Source organism: Coturnix japonica, chromosome 1 (genome assembly GCF_001577835.2).
Source record: "Coturnix japonica isolate 7356 chromosome 1, Coturnix japonica 2.1, whole genome shotgun sequence".
Taxonomy (NCBI): Eukaryota; Metazoa; Chordata; class Aves; order Galliformes; family Phasianidae; genus Coturnix; species Coturnix japonica.
In genome coordinates, this window is record NC_029516.1 from 145,467,909 (window position 1) to 145,485,121 (window position 17,213).

General features: G+C 34.6%; 1 protein-coding gene across 2 annotated transcripts in view; it reads left to right on the plus strand.

Annotated features, from left to right (window-relative positions):
* Positions 1–17,213, plus strand: part of DIAPH3 (diaphanous related formin 3) — a 211,247-nt gene that overhangs the window by 146,517 nt on the left and 47,517 nt on the right. For both annotated transcript variants that reach the window (XM_015851688.2, XM_015851687.2), the window contains 2 exons: positions 7,242–7,337; positions 7,754–7,813. In XM_015851688.2, the coding sequence (XP_015707174.1) occupies positions 7,242–7,337; positions 7,754–7,813 (156 nt within the window). The remainder of the gene's footprint in view (positions 1–7,241; positions 7,338–7,753; positions 7,814–17,213) is intronic.

Consider the following 17,213-nt stretch of genomic DNA (forward strand, 5'->3'; position numbering starts at 1 on the left):
TTCCAGGACACTGGGGCCTGTCCTGTTTAATATTGGATGATTGGACTAGACAATTAGATTTGTTCCAAACTTGTTGATTCTGTGATTCTATAATTCTTACTCCAAATACTGTCCCTCATCTCCTCCATAAGCAGGGACATATTAGAGTCCTCTCTAATCTCTCACTTGAACTACATGTAAATGCCTGTTATTCTTCCAGTCGTTTTTTTTTGTTGTTGTTGTTTGTTTTTTTTCCCCTTAATCATCAAAAGTGTGCGCTTTCCAGTGACAATGAAGAGAAGGAACCAATATAATTACCAAAGCATAATTTTTATTTCCTTAGTCTTAAGGCTGTAAAAAAAGCCCAGGACCTTTTCTGCCATAGTTGGAAAGCTGGCAGAAGAGAAGATTGTGTCTTTGACTCTTCTTTCACACTGAGTCTGTTGTTGCTTCTGTTTCTAGCCTGTTCACTGTGACACTTATCTTCACCAAGCAGTGCAGCAGTGGTTTTGCAGAAGTACAGTGTTGTTATTGCATACCAAAATATTTGTATTCTGAAGCTAACAAAAGTCACTTAATTTCTCTAGCAGCTTCTATTTATTGAAAACTGTTAAATGCAAATACAAGTCTCTGAATCATAAACTGCTAGAAACCAAGACAGCATCCTTACATATTTTATCTTAGATATTAAAGTATGTTTATCTTGACCTCTTTAAAGATGTTTGCTGTTGGCTGCCAAGAAATGCAGGGGTAGCTCATCCTTTGAGCTGATCCTCCCTGCTATTCTTGTACACTTAGAGCTTCTAAACAGAAAGGGCCTTGTCTGCCCAAAGCTGCATGGAAGATTTCCTGTGTCTAATCTCAACTGTGTCACCAGTCAGAATGTTCTAACTCCACAAGTGAGAAATAAGTAACTTTTAAAGTTCCTTCAGTCTCTCATCTCTGTAACACAGCTGTCAGAGTGAGTGATCATTGTTTATATTTTCTGATTTATTAGTTGTTTATAAATTGGAATGGCAATAGTAATGTCTTCCTCTGTAGTCAATGAACTCCTTCAGAGGCAAACCGTAACAAAGAAACAGATGTTCATAGACATCCCCACATATAGAATATCTGAAGCTAATTTCACATAAGAATGCAAATAGAGTGGTTCTAACTGCTTTCTGAATGCAATCGTAATTGGCAAGTCTCTGCTTATAGATCTTTTTCATTTGTTTTTATTTAGTTTTTACTCTCTCAAACATCAGCACTGGAAGTACTTGTTCTTAGTTGGTCTGAAAGACAGATTGATTGCAGTCTTTCTTGTCAGTGTCATTTGAGTTGAGCTGTAACGTGTAAAGAAAACAGTGAAATCATACATGAACAGTGAAAATTTGACTGACTTCTTTGTATGTAGCTTTGTTCTATTAGCTGTCCAATCACATCTTCACCAGATCTTAATCTCAGATAACAGTGCTTAAACATGATCTGTTTAATTGTAAGTAATTAAATAGAAGTAACTAAAACTTAGCATTTAGATTAATTTAGCAGTTCTGTTTTTCTGCTGAAAAGAATAAAATGAAAAGAAAGTGGGTCATTAGAATTTTGTGCCATTAAATTGACTTTCTGAATAGTCGAATAATGTAATGAAACACATTAGTAGGTATTATATAGAGGTAAACCTTTTTATTTTCAGACTTTTATTTTTGGTCTCCAATGATTTAATAGAAAAGTAAACTGCTTTTTAATATAGCCATATTTAGAGTTTCCATTGTAGTTACAGGGCACTTGTTTTATTGTTTGACTACAGTCAAAAAAAAAAAAAAAAAAAAAAAAGATGGTTAAATGTAATTTTAATTTGTCTCACCAGCACTGAGATCACCAGCTGCCTTGAATAGCTGGCAGTATTCTTCCTTGGCTTTCTTTGCCACAGAGGCACACTGATGACTCATTTTTTTCCATTTTCCTTTTTTGCATTTCATAAAAATCCTGTCTTCCCATTTCTCCATCATTTAAGGTCCCCCTGAGTGGTAACACAGCCATCTCGCTAATCAGCCGTTACTCTGGATTTTGCACTGTATGTAGATTTGCTAAAGGTGCTCTCTGTCTCATCATCCAGATTGTTAAGGAAGATGTTACAATATTGGCTTCAGTACCAAGTCTCAGGGTTCATCCCTTCAAAGGCTTGGCATTCAGTTTATTCTTCTCTAAGCCCAATTTCCCACAGGAAATCTTCTTGTGATTCTCTCAGAAAATCTTGCTGTGGCAAACTCTTTATTGGATCTAGAATCAATGTGATTGATTCCTGATAACATCAGCGGAAAGGGGATTTACAGTGACTATCTTCTGTTGTCACAGAAAAAATGCAATCTGTAGAATTGCAATGAACATAATTTTACACTTTTTTTCCCACAAAGTTTGAGAATAAGATGATTTCATTCTTTGGTTTTAAGTTGAAGGAGGGAAGATTTAGGTTGGATATCAGGGGGAAGTTCTTTACCAAGAGAGTGGTGAGGTGCTGGAACAGGCTGCCCAGAAAGGCTGGATGTGTTCAAGGCCAGGTTGAATGGGGCCCTGGGCAGCCTGGTGGCTCCATTAAATGTGGAGGTTGGCAGCCCTGCCTTCCAACCCAAGCCATTCTATGATGCTACGATACGATTCAGTCATTAGGTGAAATCGTATAATAACAGTATAATTTCTAGGTCTTTGAAGTACTAGCACAGAATTATTGCTTCGTGTTGGGCATCAGTAAGAAACTGAACTAGACTGTTTCTGTGATTCCTGTGAGGTATATACCTGTAGTTTTGGGAAGAACTGGTAGGTATGTTTTTTTTTTTCCTGAAGTTGCCTCTGAGGAAAGACAATAAAATAGCATCATTCCTGGCAGAATTTGACTTTAACACTTTTTAATTATAACAGGAAAGGGAACTGCCCTTTCAGCCGGGCCATTAAAGGCATATTTGACAGCTATTTCAGCTTTTTCTTTTCGTCTTGTATTGTAACATTCTTTCAGGAGTTGATTAGGGTCAAAGGATCACTTACGTTGTGTTATGAGTTATTGCTCTAATCCATGCAGCATTACTGAATCTCCACCATTTCCTGGAGAAAGCTAACCTTCACATCCACCAACAATTTCTGTGTAAGATTGTATCTGAATTTTGCTGGAGTAAGGAGTCACAGTTTAGGAGGTCACAATAATGCACATTTTGAAACATTTATTTTTCTGGTATTTTCTTGTATTTTTGCATTGACCATATGAGCCTTCATAAGGGCTCCGACCCTGTTCATGCATAAGTCTGAGAGGCCCAGAAAGTTATGTGTCAGTAGTATCAATATTTTACATAATCTTATTTCCTGAGAATCTTTATAGAACTGAAAAAAAATGGAACCAGTTCCAAACTCTGAAGCTCACCCCTGCGTTGATGACTTCAATTATCTCACTCTCCATGTTCTGCTCTCCGGAGATTAAGTTATCAAACACTACAGCATTGCTAGAACTTTACTCTTGTAATATTTGGCCCTTCAGTTTTTACTCATATAGAGAGACCTTTAATCAGTTGGGCACTGCTCTGTGGGATGTACTCTTATGGTTGATCATTATTCAAGCAAACAGATTGTAGCACTTGAAAGAGAAAAAATATATTTATTTTCCGCTGCTGACAGGGTTTTTTTCTTACATCTCTCTCTAATCAATGCTTAAGAGTATTTTAAGTTGTATCTTTTTCTTTCATGCTTAGCTTTGTGTGAATAATCTGGGCAATCTGTGCTGTTGTCCCAAGGCTGGTATTCATTTGCTTCAGAAGATCTATTACGTTATAGGGAAAGACATGGCATAGTTAAACCTATAAGGAATTAAATTCCACATCATAGAGAACTGAGCACAATATATTTGACAATATATTTTATTGTGCAAACTGCTGAAGACAAGGACTTGATTATTCAGACAAGAAGAACAAATCCAGTAGCTTCAGTGATACAAGTTTATTTTTGAATTATATAAAAGTTAGAGTGCTGCCATGATACCTGGATTTACTTCAAATATTCTATCAAATCTTTGTTATTTCAGATAACTTGATGAGCATCATCTGAGTTCTTGCACCCTTTTCCTTCTGTTGCATTTGTGAAGTATGAAGATGTTGTGGTTTCACACTGACAGGCAGCCTCCACCACACTGCTCTCTCACCTCTCCTCCTCAAAAGAAGAGGAGGAGAAAAGATGATGAAAAAAGGGTCATAGGTCAGGACAGAGAGATCATGCACCAATTACCATCACAGGCAAAACAGATTCAGAATAGGGAGATTAATGTAATTTATTACCTATTACTAACAGACTAGAGTGATGATAACAGTATGGGTAATCATAGCTAGCTACACAGCCTCATAGAAGGTGTTATAATCAACTGCTGATTTAGGCTTCAAAAAGCAGCGTTTGGAGCCTGACTGAAGATGCAGAAGTTTGAAAAACAAGCATTCTGCATGTTTTAGTACAGAATAGCAACTTTGAGTACTTTTATTTGCAGTCATTAATTTTTCTTCAATAAATCTGCATATTCTATAAAATTACTAGAGGTGTTCCTTTTTTAATTCAGTTTTTATATGTGCCATTTATTCTTCTATTAACTGTTCTGAATGTCAATGAAAACATTAGCCGATTTCTGGCTGCAGTGTATTTCAGATAAGAAAGAAAAACAGATAGTACCCTTAAATATGTTCCAGCTATGCAACAAAGAGTTGGTTTTGCAGTATTTCCATTCCATTATTTAAAATATGTAATATTTTTTATTCAGTTGGCTTTTTTATTGTATAACAGATTATGCAGTTTTTTGTTGCTTTTTTTTTTTTCCTACTGAAAACTGTTATGTTTTTGAAATAGCTGTGCAATCCATAATAGTCTTAGAAAGGCTTAAAAAGTAAAAAAGGTGACATGCTGAAACTGAATTGAAAGCAATTTCGTTGTTGTTATTACAACTACCTAAAACAAAGTTTATGAACTCTTCTTTCATAAACAGTAATGGTATTATTTTGGAGACTGTAATATTATTGAGGCTTTTTTGAATTGTTACTACCCAAAACGATTATAAACTTTTCTCCAACATTCACATTCCTTAATATAACTAATAATGGTTTGTTCTTCAAGCGTCACTTTAAACTGAAATGCTTAGTGAGCGTTTTCATTTGAGATGTGAATATTAATGAATTGCATAAGATCAGACAGAAAGTTAACAGAACAACAACAAAGAACACCAAGAAGGTGAATATGCAATCTGAATAATATTTTTAAATAAGTTAGTTGTCGTACTGGTCCGCTGGTCGTAGAATCATAGAATCATAGAATCACCAAGGTTGGAAAAGACCTAAAAGATCCTCCGGTCCAACGGTTCACCTGTTACCAATAGCTCCCACTAAACCATGTCCCTCAACACAACATCCAGTTGTTCCTTGAATACCCCCAGGGTCAGTGACTCCACCACCTCCCTGGGCAGTCCATTCCAGTGCCTGACCACCCTTTCTGAGAAGTAATATTTCCTAATGTCCAGCTTGAATCTCCCCTGCTGTAGCTTGAAACCATTCCCTCTAGTCCTATCACTAATGACACAAGAGATGAGGCTGACCCCCAGCTCACTACAACCTCCATTTAGGAAGTTATAGAGATCAATAAGGTCTCCCCTGAGCCTCCTCTTCTCTGGACTGAACATTCCCAGCTCCTTCAGCCTCTCCTCATATGACCTGTGCTCCTGACCCCTCACCAGCTTTGTTTCCTTATGAGAGAGGAAACTTCATTGTGTTAAAGTATATTACACTAAATTCAATGCAAGAAAAAAATCTGTATTTCAGCCTTTGCTTATGTTCCATATCTGCCACACACTGCATAAAAAATAAATGGGGATCAGTGTTATGCAATGTTATAAAATATTTGCTATTTTTCCATTATTTCTCCATATGTTTAGTTCTTTAAGTCCAGTAGTTGAGCCTATAGAGAAAAGAGAAAAAGTAAGGGTGTTCTCAGATTATAGTTTCATCACTTTGAGGACCAGCATTTTGAAGTAGTAGATGATGAAATACTACAAAGAAGAATGTTATTCTTAATGGAATATATTTAATAAAATCAAAAAACGAAATCAAAATAATTCCTTAAACACAAGAACTTGTATAGAATTAGCAAAAATTAAAGAGTGGGTGCAATCACAAGCAAAACATGTTTGTGAAAATGTCATTTCATTTTGATCAATCATACAGAACATCTGTTGTGAGCTTTAAATATGGTTATATTTGTATTTCTATAGATTTTTTAAAAAACAAAGATTTTTTTATTATTATTATTTTTTTAATATTTAATGACATTTTTTGGGTGGACAACAAAGCTCAAATTTTGAGAGTAGAAATGTCTTCACTGTTAATCTTATCTGGAAAATTGTGTGATGCGTCTGACTAAATCCAAGGTGTATGTTGACCTTGAGAGTTTAGCCTTGTGTGACATAATGAGATTTCTGTCATGTAGTTAGTTCTTTATTGCTCTGTGGAGATTTCTCATTGTATAGGAAATCCATAGGGTTGTGGGGTTTTTTTTGTCCTCACAGTTGTAGAGACAAAGGATGAATTAGGTTGAAATATCTAAGATTTCTGATATATTTATTTGAGGAAATATAAGTAATGTTTTTAATGCTTGTGTTTAACTATAACATCATGGTAACATTCTTAATTCTTTCAGGGGGTTATTATACCCACATGTGTAATATGATGAGAAGTATTTTCCTGGACTACATCAATATTGACCACAAGTCATTAAGTATAGAAAGAAAATGGCTTTTGATTAAAGCTACCTAAGGATATCATTTTATATCCTATTTTGTCCAATATTTTCCCTTCAGCTTCCCACTGAGAAACAATTTCAACTTTTTATAACAATAACTGAAATGATCTCTTTTGTCTAATATAGCGAATCACTTAAGGGACAGCTCTCGAAAGCTGACATGAAACTGATTATTTGCACTTGCAAAAGGATACTGAAATGAAAATATGAGTGAAATGACATTTCATTTAAAACTGTGGTTGAGAAAAAGGAATGTGAAATGAATGAAATAAAATTTGCCATAGCGCAATTGATGGAAGACCAAATCTGTTCTGTTTAGTTGTGAGAGAGCAATGTTCTGAATGTTAAAATTCTGATTACGTTTCAAATAACTGATTTGAGTACTACCACAAATTATTGTTGTTCTTATTGTTATTATGTATGCTTTGATATCACTGTGGTTACCCAGAGGGTTCCTTTCCTTTCTCTTACAGAAGGTGAGGAGACTGGAGTGATGGACAGTCTTTTGGAGGCCTTGCAGTCAGGCGCAGCTTTTCGAGATCGAAGGAAAAGAACACCAAAGCCTAAAGGTGAATATTCTGTTTTACATTTTATTTTGTGAATAAAGCTAAAATTATTATGGGTCCAGCAGTCTAAAGGCTTTGGAATTTCATTCTTTCTTGCAGCAATATCTATCTATCAGGGTTGTTCAGGCTATTTTGCTGCTGCCTGTAGTGTTCTGGAGATCTATGTCCTCAACTCATTGTAGCCTCATTGTTAAGGCTTTTCCATATAGAAATGTAAACTTTAAATTTTAGGGATTTATAATAATAAACACTGTATACAGGAGGTAAAGTCCTCGTGTCCTGCCAACTCACCAGTTTATTTCACTGTAGCTTTTTCCCTAGAAATATCTAACTTTCAAATATTTCTGCTTGCTTATGTACAACACTCCAAGTAACTTTCAAAGAGGTGTTTATTTTCTTTTGTTTTCTTGCTTTTGCAGACATACCACAAAATCTCAGTCCAGCTACACAGAGGCCTGTGCTGAAAGCCTGTAACCATGGTAATGAACCATGTTCATGAATTGCATGCTCTTTTTAACTTAGCTTATGTAGTTGATCTGTGTTTTCAAAAGACTGCTGTGATATTTTCTATTTTCTTCACAAGGGGAATACTAAAACAGTATTGGTAACTTGTTAAGGTTTACATGATTATTACACCATGAAACACTACTTATGTTGCAAAGCTCTTCTGCCATTTTAAAGTTTCTTATATTTATTTAAAATTTGATTATATTTTTCAATGCGGTGATTTTATAAACCTTATGAACAATAATGCCAGAATTTTAAAACTCTTACGTGCTTTGTTTGAAAGCAGAGATTGTAGAACATTTAAAATGTTAAATATTTATGACACCAAATTATATAACCTTTTGCATTCCTTCTTTTTGTCTTGGTTTTCTTAGTACTTTAGCTAGAATAGTTTAAGCTGTCATTCACTAAAATATTTCAAAAGTGGTGTTGTATCCATGAAGTAAAAGGAAGTTAATCAGTTATTTCATGGAATAGTATTTCTCCGAAATTAGAGCGTGGGACTTATGCGTAAACTCCCAGAAATCATACTCAGTCAGTAGAAATACTCCTCTGCATAAAGTTGCAGTGAGGGCATGGATGTTTTTTAGCTTTCCTAGATAATCTGCAGAACATTATTTCGTTAGCTGTGTTTTATCTAAGACTCAGGAATCCAGATTGACTGTTGCCAGTGGCTCCTAGCCTAGTGGTCTCAGAAAAAAAAGTTTATTTACATAGCAATACTATTAAAGAAAAAAAATTCATTAACCTTAAAGAAAAACAGAAGTCTTCATTTTGTAAGCAGAATGCATTATCTTTTGATATTTAAATACACTTCATAATTTAAAAAGCAGATACAATCACACTAAGGATATTAATTATACCTCGTTTTTCTTATTTTTTTATTTCTGAAATGTCTGCAGTGGACAAAAAGACCATATGGAATTTGTCATTATTAAACTGAAAGTCAAATAATCCAGAGCCAGAAAGACAGGTGAAAGATAATTTAATTCACTTCTAGGAATTGGCCCAAGGAAGAATATTTGGCAGGTGCTTGTCTGGCACATAACATACTGATATTTAAATAATGACTACAGAGCACATCTGAATTCTACCCCGTAAGGTACCACTTAAAGGAACAGTTATGTTGATTGTTGTTTATTTTCAGCCCATTCTATTTATCTGACTACAGGCAGTATAGTTTCCGGTTTCAAACTATAAATGCATTTGGACAAAAACAAGGACTAAGTCTTTTGTGTCAGACTAAAAAATAAACAAAGAACCCAGAACTTTACATACTGCAGAGCGTGGGAAACCACTTCGTATAACTGATGGATATAATCTGGTACTCAAGTTTGATGAAAGATCAGAGATTTATCCTAGAAAAGTAAAAGTAAACACTTGGGGTTTTGTTGCTTTTAATTTAGCCGTATTTTCAATAGAGCATCTTGAGATGATGTGAGTCTAAGACATTCTAGAATGAATGCAGCTTTTCTTGAGCCTGTCTTATTTTTTTCGGAACAAGATAATACATTCCTAATCTTTCTTTTAAGGAGTTCAGTCTTACGTTGTTGATTTGTTTGAACTTGTCACAATATCTAGAAATTCTGTCTTCCTGTCTTCAGACAAACAAAGCACTGAACTTAATATAATTTCTGTTAAAATATATGGCCATTAATTGCTTTAAGTTTGTCTTATAAATTTATCTTTTTTCTTTCTTTCTTTCTTCAGCTGTTGAAAGCCTATGTAGGTAATTTGAGAGTGTTCTGTCTGATCATGTATTTTGTTATTAGGAAATTAGAAATTATGTAGGTTGAATATTATCTGAAATGTATACCAGACCCTCAGTAGCAAAGCTTGTTTTTAGTAACCTCACTGAAGTTAGTGTCATCACTCAAACCAAGAATTCCAAAGCTTCTTTAATTTTCTGTTACCAGGGAGTTGAACATTTTATGATGCCAGGTTTGTTTTTTTCAGCCTGGCGCTCATTGTTATTTTTTTTCTTTCACTTTTCTGCTAATAAGGATAAATACGCAATAACTTTTTGTTTCTATGCATACTAGACATTATGATTTATTTTCTGTAGCTTATTGTATATATGCTGTATAGTAAAAAGTCTGATTTCAGCTTACTTCAGAAAAACTGGAATATGTCATTAGACAGAAAGATTTGTTTGACCTTTAATTGATTGGCTGTTTTTCCCAACTTGAAATTTCAAATGAATGCTAAATTTTGTATCAGCGTGCCAAAAAAGCTACTACCTTAAAATATATGGAATGCGATAAAGCACTTTTCTTGTTTGCTTCTTCTGATGAGACTAACAGATGCACTTATGATGGACATGCTTTATTAATACACATTGCAAATTCATACCTAGAGTGTACTTCTTTGATTCATACTGCAGTCAAAAAGAATTACAAGCCAAGTGTTGAAATATCAACACAGTGAATGATTCAGAGTGCAGCAATCTCTACAGGGCAGATGCCATCAAGTTCTAACTAATGTTTTGTGTTTAAAAACAAAATAAAATCAAACAAAAGCTGTTTAGTCCTTATGATTAAAGATTTTTCACTAAAAAAAAAAAAAAAGTGAAATAAAATTGTACCTTAGCACAGTAGATGAAAAAAGCAGTGACTTCATATTTCACAGAGAATGGTAAGGGAGAAGAATATAGAGAGAATGTCCACTCTCCATAGCTGTAATATAAATGGCAGCAGGAAGGTAATTTATTTCATCACAGCCATCGTTATCCTTAGTACAATACAAGATACCAAACTACCTCCTAATGGTGAGGCTAAGCCAAGTCTTGTTTTTTTAAAAAAGAGTGAAAAACAGAGGAGCAGGCCAGCACTAAATAGCTCTAGAACTGAGAGTAAACATTTGCTCTTTTCATTAAACAGATTTCTAAAAAAAAATAATAATGAAAACAAGTAGTAAATGTAGTAGAATTCTCACCATTGATTGGTCCTTCTCCTCCTTGTGATTTGCTGATCTCCCATGAAAACACTGGTGGTCGTCACTTGGTATTTCTGAGTATTAGTTCTCATGCTGCTTCCTAGGGTGGCCTCTTGACTATGTTCTTTTATTTTCAGTTCTACTGTATTTTTCTTTTACTGAACAGTCCATCTTTTGTTGTTGTTGTTTTTCCTAACAAGATGTGTGGGTTTTTTTTGTCATTTAACTCTGCTCTTATTTCTGTAATCAGAATTACCAGGAATACAAATCTTTTCAATAGGTTTTTGTTGATGTTGGTATGATTAGTATATTTATTTCCTATGTTTCTATTAATGCTGTTTTGTATTTATTTTATTAACAGCTGAATTAGGTTTATACTCAAAACTGCCTGATAAGGTTATAGTTAGGTTTAAATTAAAATAACCATAAACTGTGGAACTATTGCAGTATATGCTTTTGTTATAATTCCTTGTCAAAGTAGCATACAGCATACTCCTTGTCTGTTAGTGTAGTTCTAGTGTTTTTGTACCTTTGGTTCAGTGCTATCAAATGGAGAAGCTTTATATTTTCAGAGCAGAATAAAGCACTCAGTGATCCGGATTTTGCACATTATAATATCTTTTCAAGCAGCTAATACCTCATGTTGATCTGAATCTATCAGTTATTTAAAACAACGATCAACATACATTAGCATCTTGCACATTTATTCCAAGCTAGTTATGTTCAAATACGCGAACAAGCATATCCAAGGTAGCAAAGTGCCCACTGCAGCACAGAAAACTGCATTATTAACTAAGTTTTCAGTCAGGCTTTGCAGCCTGCACCAAGTTCTCTGCTGCTATGGCTACACATTTATTTGCAGTAATATTAGCCAAGGTAATGTTATTTGAAATGCATGAATACAAATTCTACCTACAGCTTTGATTGCACGTATATATATATCTCAAATGCAGTGGAAAGTGATTTTTCTTTACAAGGAGGTTAGATTCAAAATGCTGAGGGTAAAAACAAGCTATAGTAAAATGGAAGTGAAAATTCAGGTTGATTTTTGTGACTTCAGAGGTTGAAAGAATTCTTTCATTTGCAATCAGCTGGGTCATGGACTGTGTTTTCAAAGGTAACAAGAAGGTCTTCTTTCCATAATAAAGTCAAACCCCCGCTGTAAAGGATAGTATACATTACTGTAGCTTTTTGTTCAGCAAACCTGTAAACAACAGAATAATTTTCGTATGATGTTCAGTCTGAACTGTTTTAAATACTTATGTTAAATAAAATTCTTGCCAACCAGTGTCATTCTGATCCCAGTTAAGCAGAAGAAAACCTTTTTTTTTTTTTTCCCCTGTGTTTCTTTCATCTCTTACTCAGAACATAATTGTCTTCTGAGGTTCATCCCAATGTCTCTGCTACTTTGTTTTTGACAGTCATAGATGGCAATGAGCTAAATCTCATCTTAATTCTCAAAATCAATAGTGCAACCATCTGGAGGTCACTATTTTATTTGAGCATTGCTATATATGACAGCATGTGCTGATTTACATTGGATCACAGTTTTTCCTTTAAAACCAAAAAAGAAGTGTATGTTGCTGTGTCTCCGGAAATTGCATGCAGGGAACATTAGGAAGTACCTAGCATTGGAGTAACACTGAAGCCTGTGAAGATTTTTCCCAGTACATGTTTCTTAACTTGTAGCCCTGAAGATGCATTCTTGAACGCAATAATTCCCTCATGGTATACACTGTTTTAAAGAAATTATTGAAGTTAGCCTGTTTCTCATTCCATTCATGAGCTAAACATTTACATAGATGTTTTTAACTCACATATGAGAGAAGGCAGACAAATTTTTTGGAAGGATTTGTGAAGTTTTACTCCACAGACTAGTTTCCTCAGCAAGCTTGCGATATCTGTAGACACTGTTATAAAAATGAATATATTCTCTAGGATTTCTGATAAAAAAAAGAAAGTTCTCAACTGCTTCCATTTTAAGACCAAATCTTCACTTCAGTATTGATTTCAGAAGTCAAGTAAAACTGCTGCTTATCCTAACAGAAATAATTCCCCTGAAGCCATAAATAATGTTAATTATTAATAATTTTTTTATTATTTTTTTTTCTGGAGCAGGCAGCACTGTTCAAAGAAACTGTAGCCATAGGAGCAAACTTGGTGTATGTTTGAAAAAATACCCAGATGAAGAAAGTTAATTTACTCATTTTTATTTGTTTATTTTAGAACTAATTCAGCATAGGCATAGTTGCACACGCATGCAGGCTGTCTCAGAGATGGCCCTGTAGAATTAAAATTCAAAAATACAGAGTATGATTAATTTTGTTGAAAAGTTTTTAGGATCTTTATCTAGGGATCTCCTAAATGCTGGAGTAGAGAAAGTGTGTCAGAAGGGATGAAAGGTGAGAAGGTTTTTGGGTGAAAAAATGTATGTTTTGTTGTTATTGTTTTTTAACTTAAGATTGACATAATGAGAAAGAGGAAATAACATTTAGAAAAACAGAAAAAACAAGTGCTGTAAAATGGACACAGGTTCTACTGAGAAGGGAAAAGTGTACTTCAAATCAGTAGTAAGTGCATGTTAGTACTCTGGAAAAATTGGCATAGAAAGAAAAAAAACTGTTAACATACTGTCTGTATATGCCAGACCCAAACTGTCAATCTCTTGGCACCACCCGTATTTAGAAAAGGGAAAGAGAAATTGTAATCTTAGAAAAAAATACTGTGAATAAATTGTCCTGCATATCTTTATCTCTCTGTCTTGCCATGAAGAGCTATAGCAAACATGGTATAGACAAGAAAGAGAGCAAAAGATTTCTAAGAGCAAAAATTCTACTTGCCACCTTGGACCTTATAATAGGACTTAGTCTGCAGAGGTTTGATGAGTTCGTTACTAAAGCAAGATCTTCTGAAGAGTTCAAATTAGACACTCATAAGAACTAACTGCTTTCATAAGTATCTTGCCAGTGTTCTTTGGTACTAGTTCAGTAAGAATGCTTCTTTTAGGAGATACAAGGACATTTCTGCAAGATGAGAACTGTAGCAAAGAAGTGACATTTGAAAGCAGTGACACTCTATATCCCATAATTGCACATATAGTAAATGTCAGCTTCATAGTCATCTGGCTGGGTAATCAGATTTCCAAAAGGTACTACAGGCAGGTTATATATTCAAAGCAGTTCTCTGAATATGCATCAGTGGACAGTCTTAAATCTGCAAAGGGAACTGTAAATTGCCAACAATTTACCCATATTTGTCTTTCCATTGTTTAGTCAGGCAGAACTTTCCATTTGAAGGCGATTACTGAGCTGATCTGTACAGTAAAGAGGTTCTGTCACTTCCCAGAGTGCTTTTCAAATCTCTTCCGTATTTGTTAAACAAAGCTTTAGGTATAAATTTACCAGGTGTTTTCCCTTCTGTTTATTATTTTCTGAGCATTAAGAATAAGTGGTATCTAAGGTCCTGAAACTGTCTTCAAGTGCTTTGATCCAAACAGAAAAAATAATATATGCATAGTCTGAACAACAGTCACAGTTCTCATTATATTCTTACCTATATCATTTTAAAAGGATTGCTTTTACTTTCTTTCACTATGTCGGGTTGTGAAATTTCAATAGCAAGATTTTAGAATTGAGTTTTGTCTGGTTAATGGTACACTAGGGACAAAATCTTAGAATGATACGGTGTATTGATCCTGACTTGAGTCTTTTATGACTCGAGCAATGTCTAGTAAATGCAACAGTGTTCATTCAGTGTTTCAAAAGTTGCAGAGAAAGCACAAAACATTACATATCAAATTCTTTAAGCACACCTAATTCATCTTTCATTGCCATGTGAGTGAATGTGTTCCCTTAGTGTTTTTTTTCCCTCTTTTGGGATTATTTAGTTTCATTTTCTAAGTGGTTGCTGCTACAGATCAAAAATGTGCAGTGTGAAAGAAATACAGGAGTTGTATTTCTTCCTGATGTTTGTCGTTGTAAGTCAACATTCAGAAAAAGTACAAATAAAAGGCATTTAAAGATGCAGGAAAAACAAGAGTATCATGTGCTTTCTTATTTTTTGTTGGATTAGGAACACATGGAAGCTTTACTTTTAAGTTTTGAAATACTCCAAAGAGAAATTTGCATTTAAGATGGACCAGAACTGGTGACTGTGCCTGTAAGTTGCTTGATAAATGTGGTATTGTCTTTGTTTCATCTCAAAAATAGATAGGTCTTGAATATTTTCATCATACATGCCTAAGGCAAAATTCACATCAACCTCCCAGCAAAATAATGGGAAGGCTCGAGCGTCTTGGTGGCTCCTACTTAGAGATCGTGAGTGGCAAAGAAAGCAAATGCAGGGCACAAATACAGCTTTTGCATGAATGTCAGAAGGAAAGATGATAGCCAGAATAATCCTGAGTAGTGCAGGACAGTTTGACTATGATTAGATTATAGATCCTATTAAAACAGCTTAGGAAATTACTCGTATTTTTTCATGACAATTCATCATTATCTACCTTAAGCTGTTTCTTGCATAGTAAAAGTACTATATATTGCAGCTGTCAAAAAAAAAATTGCACAATTCACTGATGCATCTCATCTATGGGCAACACCTTTGTGAATACATTACTCTTGCAATCTGGTATTTTCACTACTTCTGCCTTTCTGTTTTCAGTTTGCACCATACATACAGTCTCCTATGTTCCAGTAACACATGACCCATGAACCTTACCCATTCCTTTTCCTATGTCCATGCAGCTTACAAATCCAAAATGAAAACCTGTCATTTAAGCATATTCAGGGAAGAATATTTGGATTTTGAAGAAAATCAGGCTAATAAGGAATGTATTCATTTTCAGTGGACACTGTAGTTGGACTCTTGTTCTTGACACAGAATTGATCATAGAATCTTAGAGCCGTTAAAGACCATCTAGTTCCAAACAAAAGAGTTGAGTTCCAACCACCCTGCAGGGACAGGGACACCTTCCACTAAGTCAAAGTCTTTTCAGTTTCTTAAATCCGAGTTAAATAATTTTAAAGGGTATATATTTCCTATATTTTCACATCCCCAGTCACTTTGTCACTTGGGTTCTTCTTTGCCGTTTGAGAGCAGATACTGGCTAGAAGCACTGTATTTTGTTATAATTGCTTTTCATAAACAGAAAGAGGAAAACATATCATATAATCTAAAAACAGGATATGCCACACATTTTGCTCGATGAAGTGACTGTTTTAGTTAAATTTGAGATTAATTTCTACACTTCACCAAAAAAAAATCAGTGGGAAATGGTAAAGTTTGTATTAGTATCATAGGTATTTGTGTTATGGAATGGAATTAAATCGCATCTGCTTTGGTATAAACATCTTGGATAAAAGAGCTTAATAAAACCATGGGTAAACTATTTGTTGGAAAATGCCTGCCTAGTGGGACACAAATTAATAGGCTGGTATTTTCATGGTTGGAGCTTCCAGATCCCCATATGCATTTTACTTCAGTCACTGGATTAAAGACTGAATGTTTTCTGTGGCAGGAATCATAATCGGCTTTCCTCATTCAATATGAATATTTGAATCACTAGGCTCAGTAATGTTTGTTATTTATAGCAAAACTCTGTAAGCAGAGGAGCTAATGAACAGAGAGAATTTTCCAGGGATATGGAGAATATGGTTTAAATTCGTGCCCTAAGGGAATAATGGAATCTGGATGAGCTGGAGTTAAACGTAGCTGAGTAAAGGTTTTCATAATCATTTTGAAATGTGTACCTTTTCTTACTGTATTTATAATTACATTTGTTGACTGGATGGGTTTTCTTTGTTGTTTTTTTTTCCCCAATTTTCTTAGTTTCAGAAGTAATGAAAAGTAATTTATTCTCCAAATACTTTACTTCATTTCCTTGCCAAAATTGCTTTATCTTCCCGTAGGAACTTTGTGTGGAGAAGTTTATCCGAGGACCTATTCTTATTTGAGCGTGCATTACTCTTGTTACCAGAGAAGGGATAGATAATACACTTTTTCTTCCTATTTTCTAAAATATAAGTATTTTTTCTTCCATCTTTTCCATGAGAAAGTAAAGTTCATGACACCTCTCCTTTCACTCTACCATCATTAGCTGAAAAATTGGGTGAGTCATTGTAACGATTCCAAACCTGCTGATAACCCATATGAACACAATGCCAAATTAGGCTGATGGAGGAGCTTGGAGAGGACTGTTAAATTTGGAAGTATGAAATGAGAACTATATCAAAAGAAACAGTGCTTAAGGATTTCCTCCAAACCAGAGCAGTTCCTGTGTACTTTTGGGTAGCTGTGGATGGTTTGGTTTGTTTTTCTGTTTTCTGTTTGGTTGGTTGTTTTCTTTTTGGTTTTTTTTTTGCTTTTTTTTGTGTTTTTTTTTTCTAGTTTTCACTGTTAGAATATTAAGACCTTCAGGATCTAATTTACAGATGGACCAAA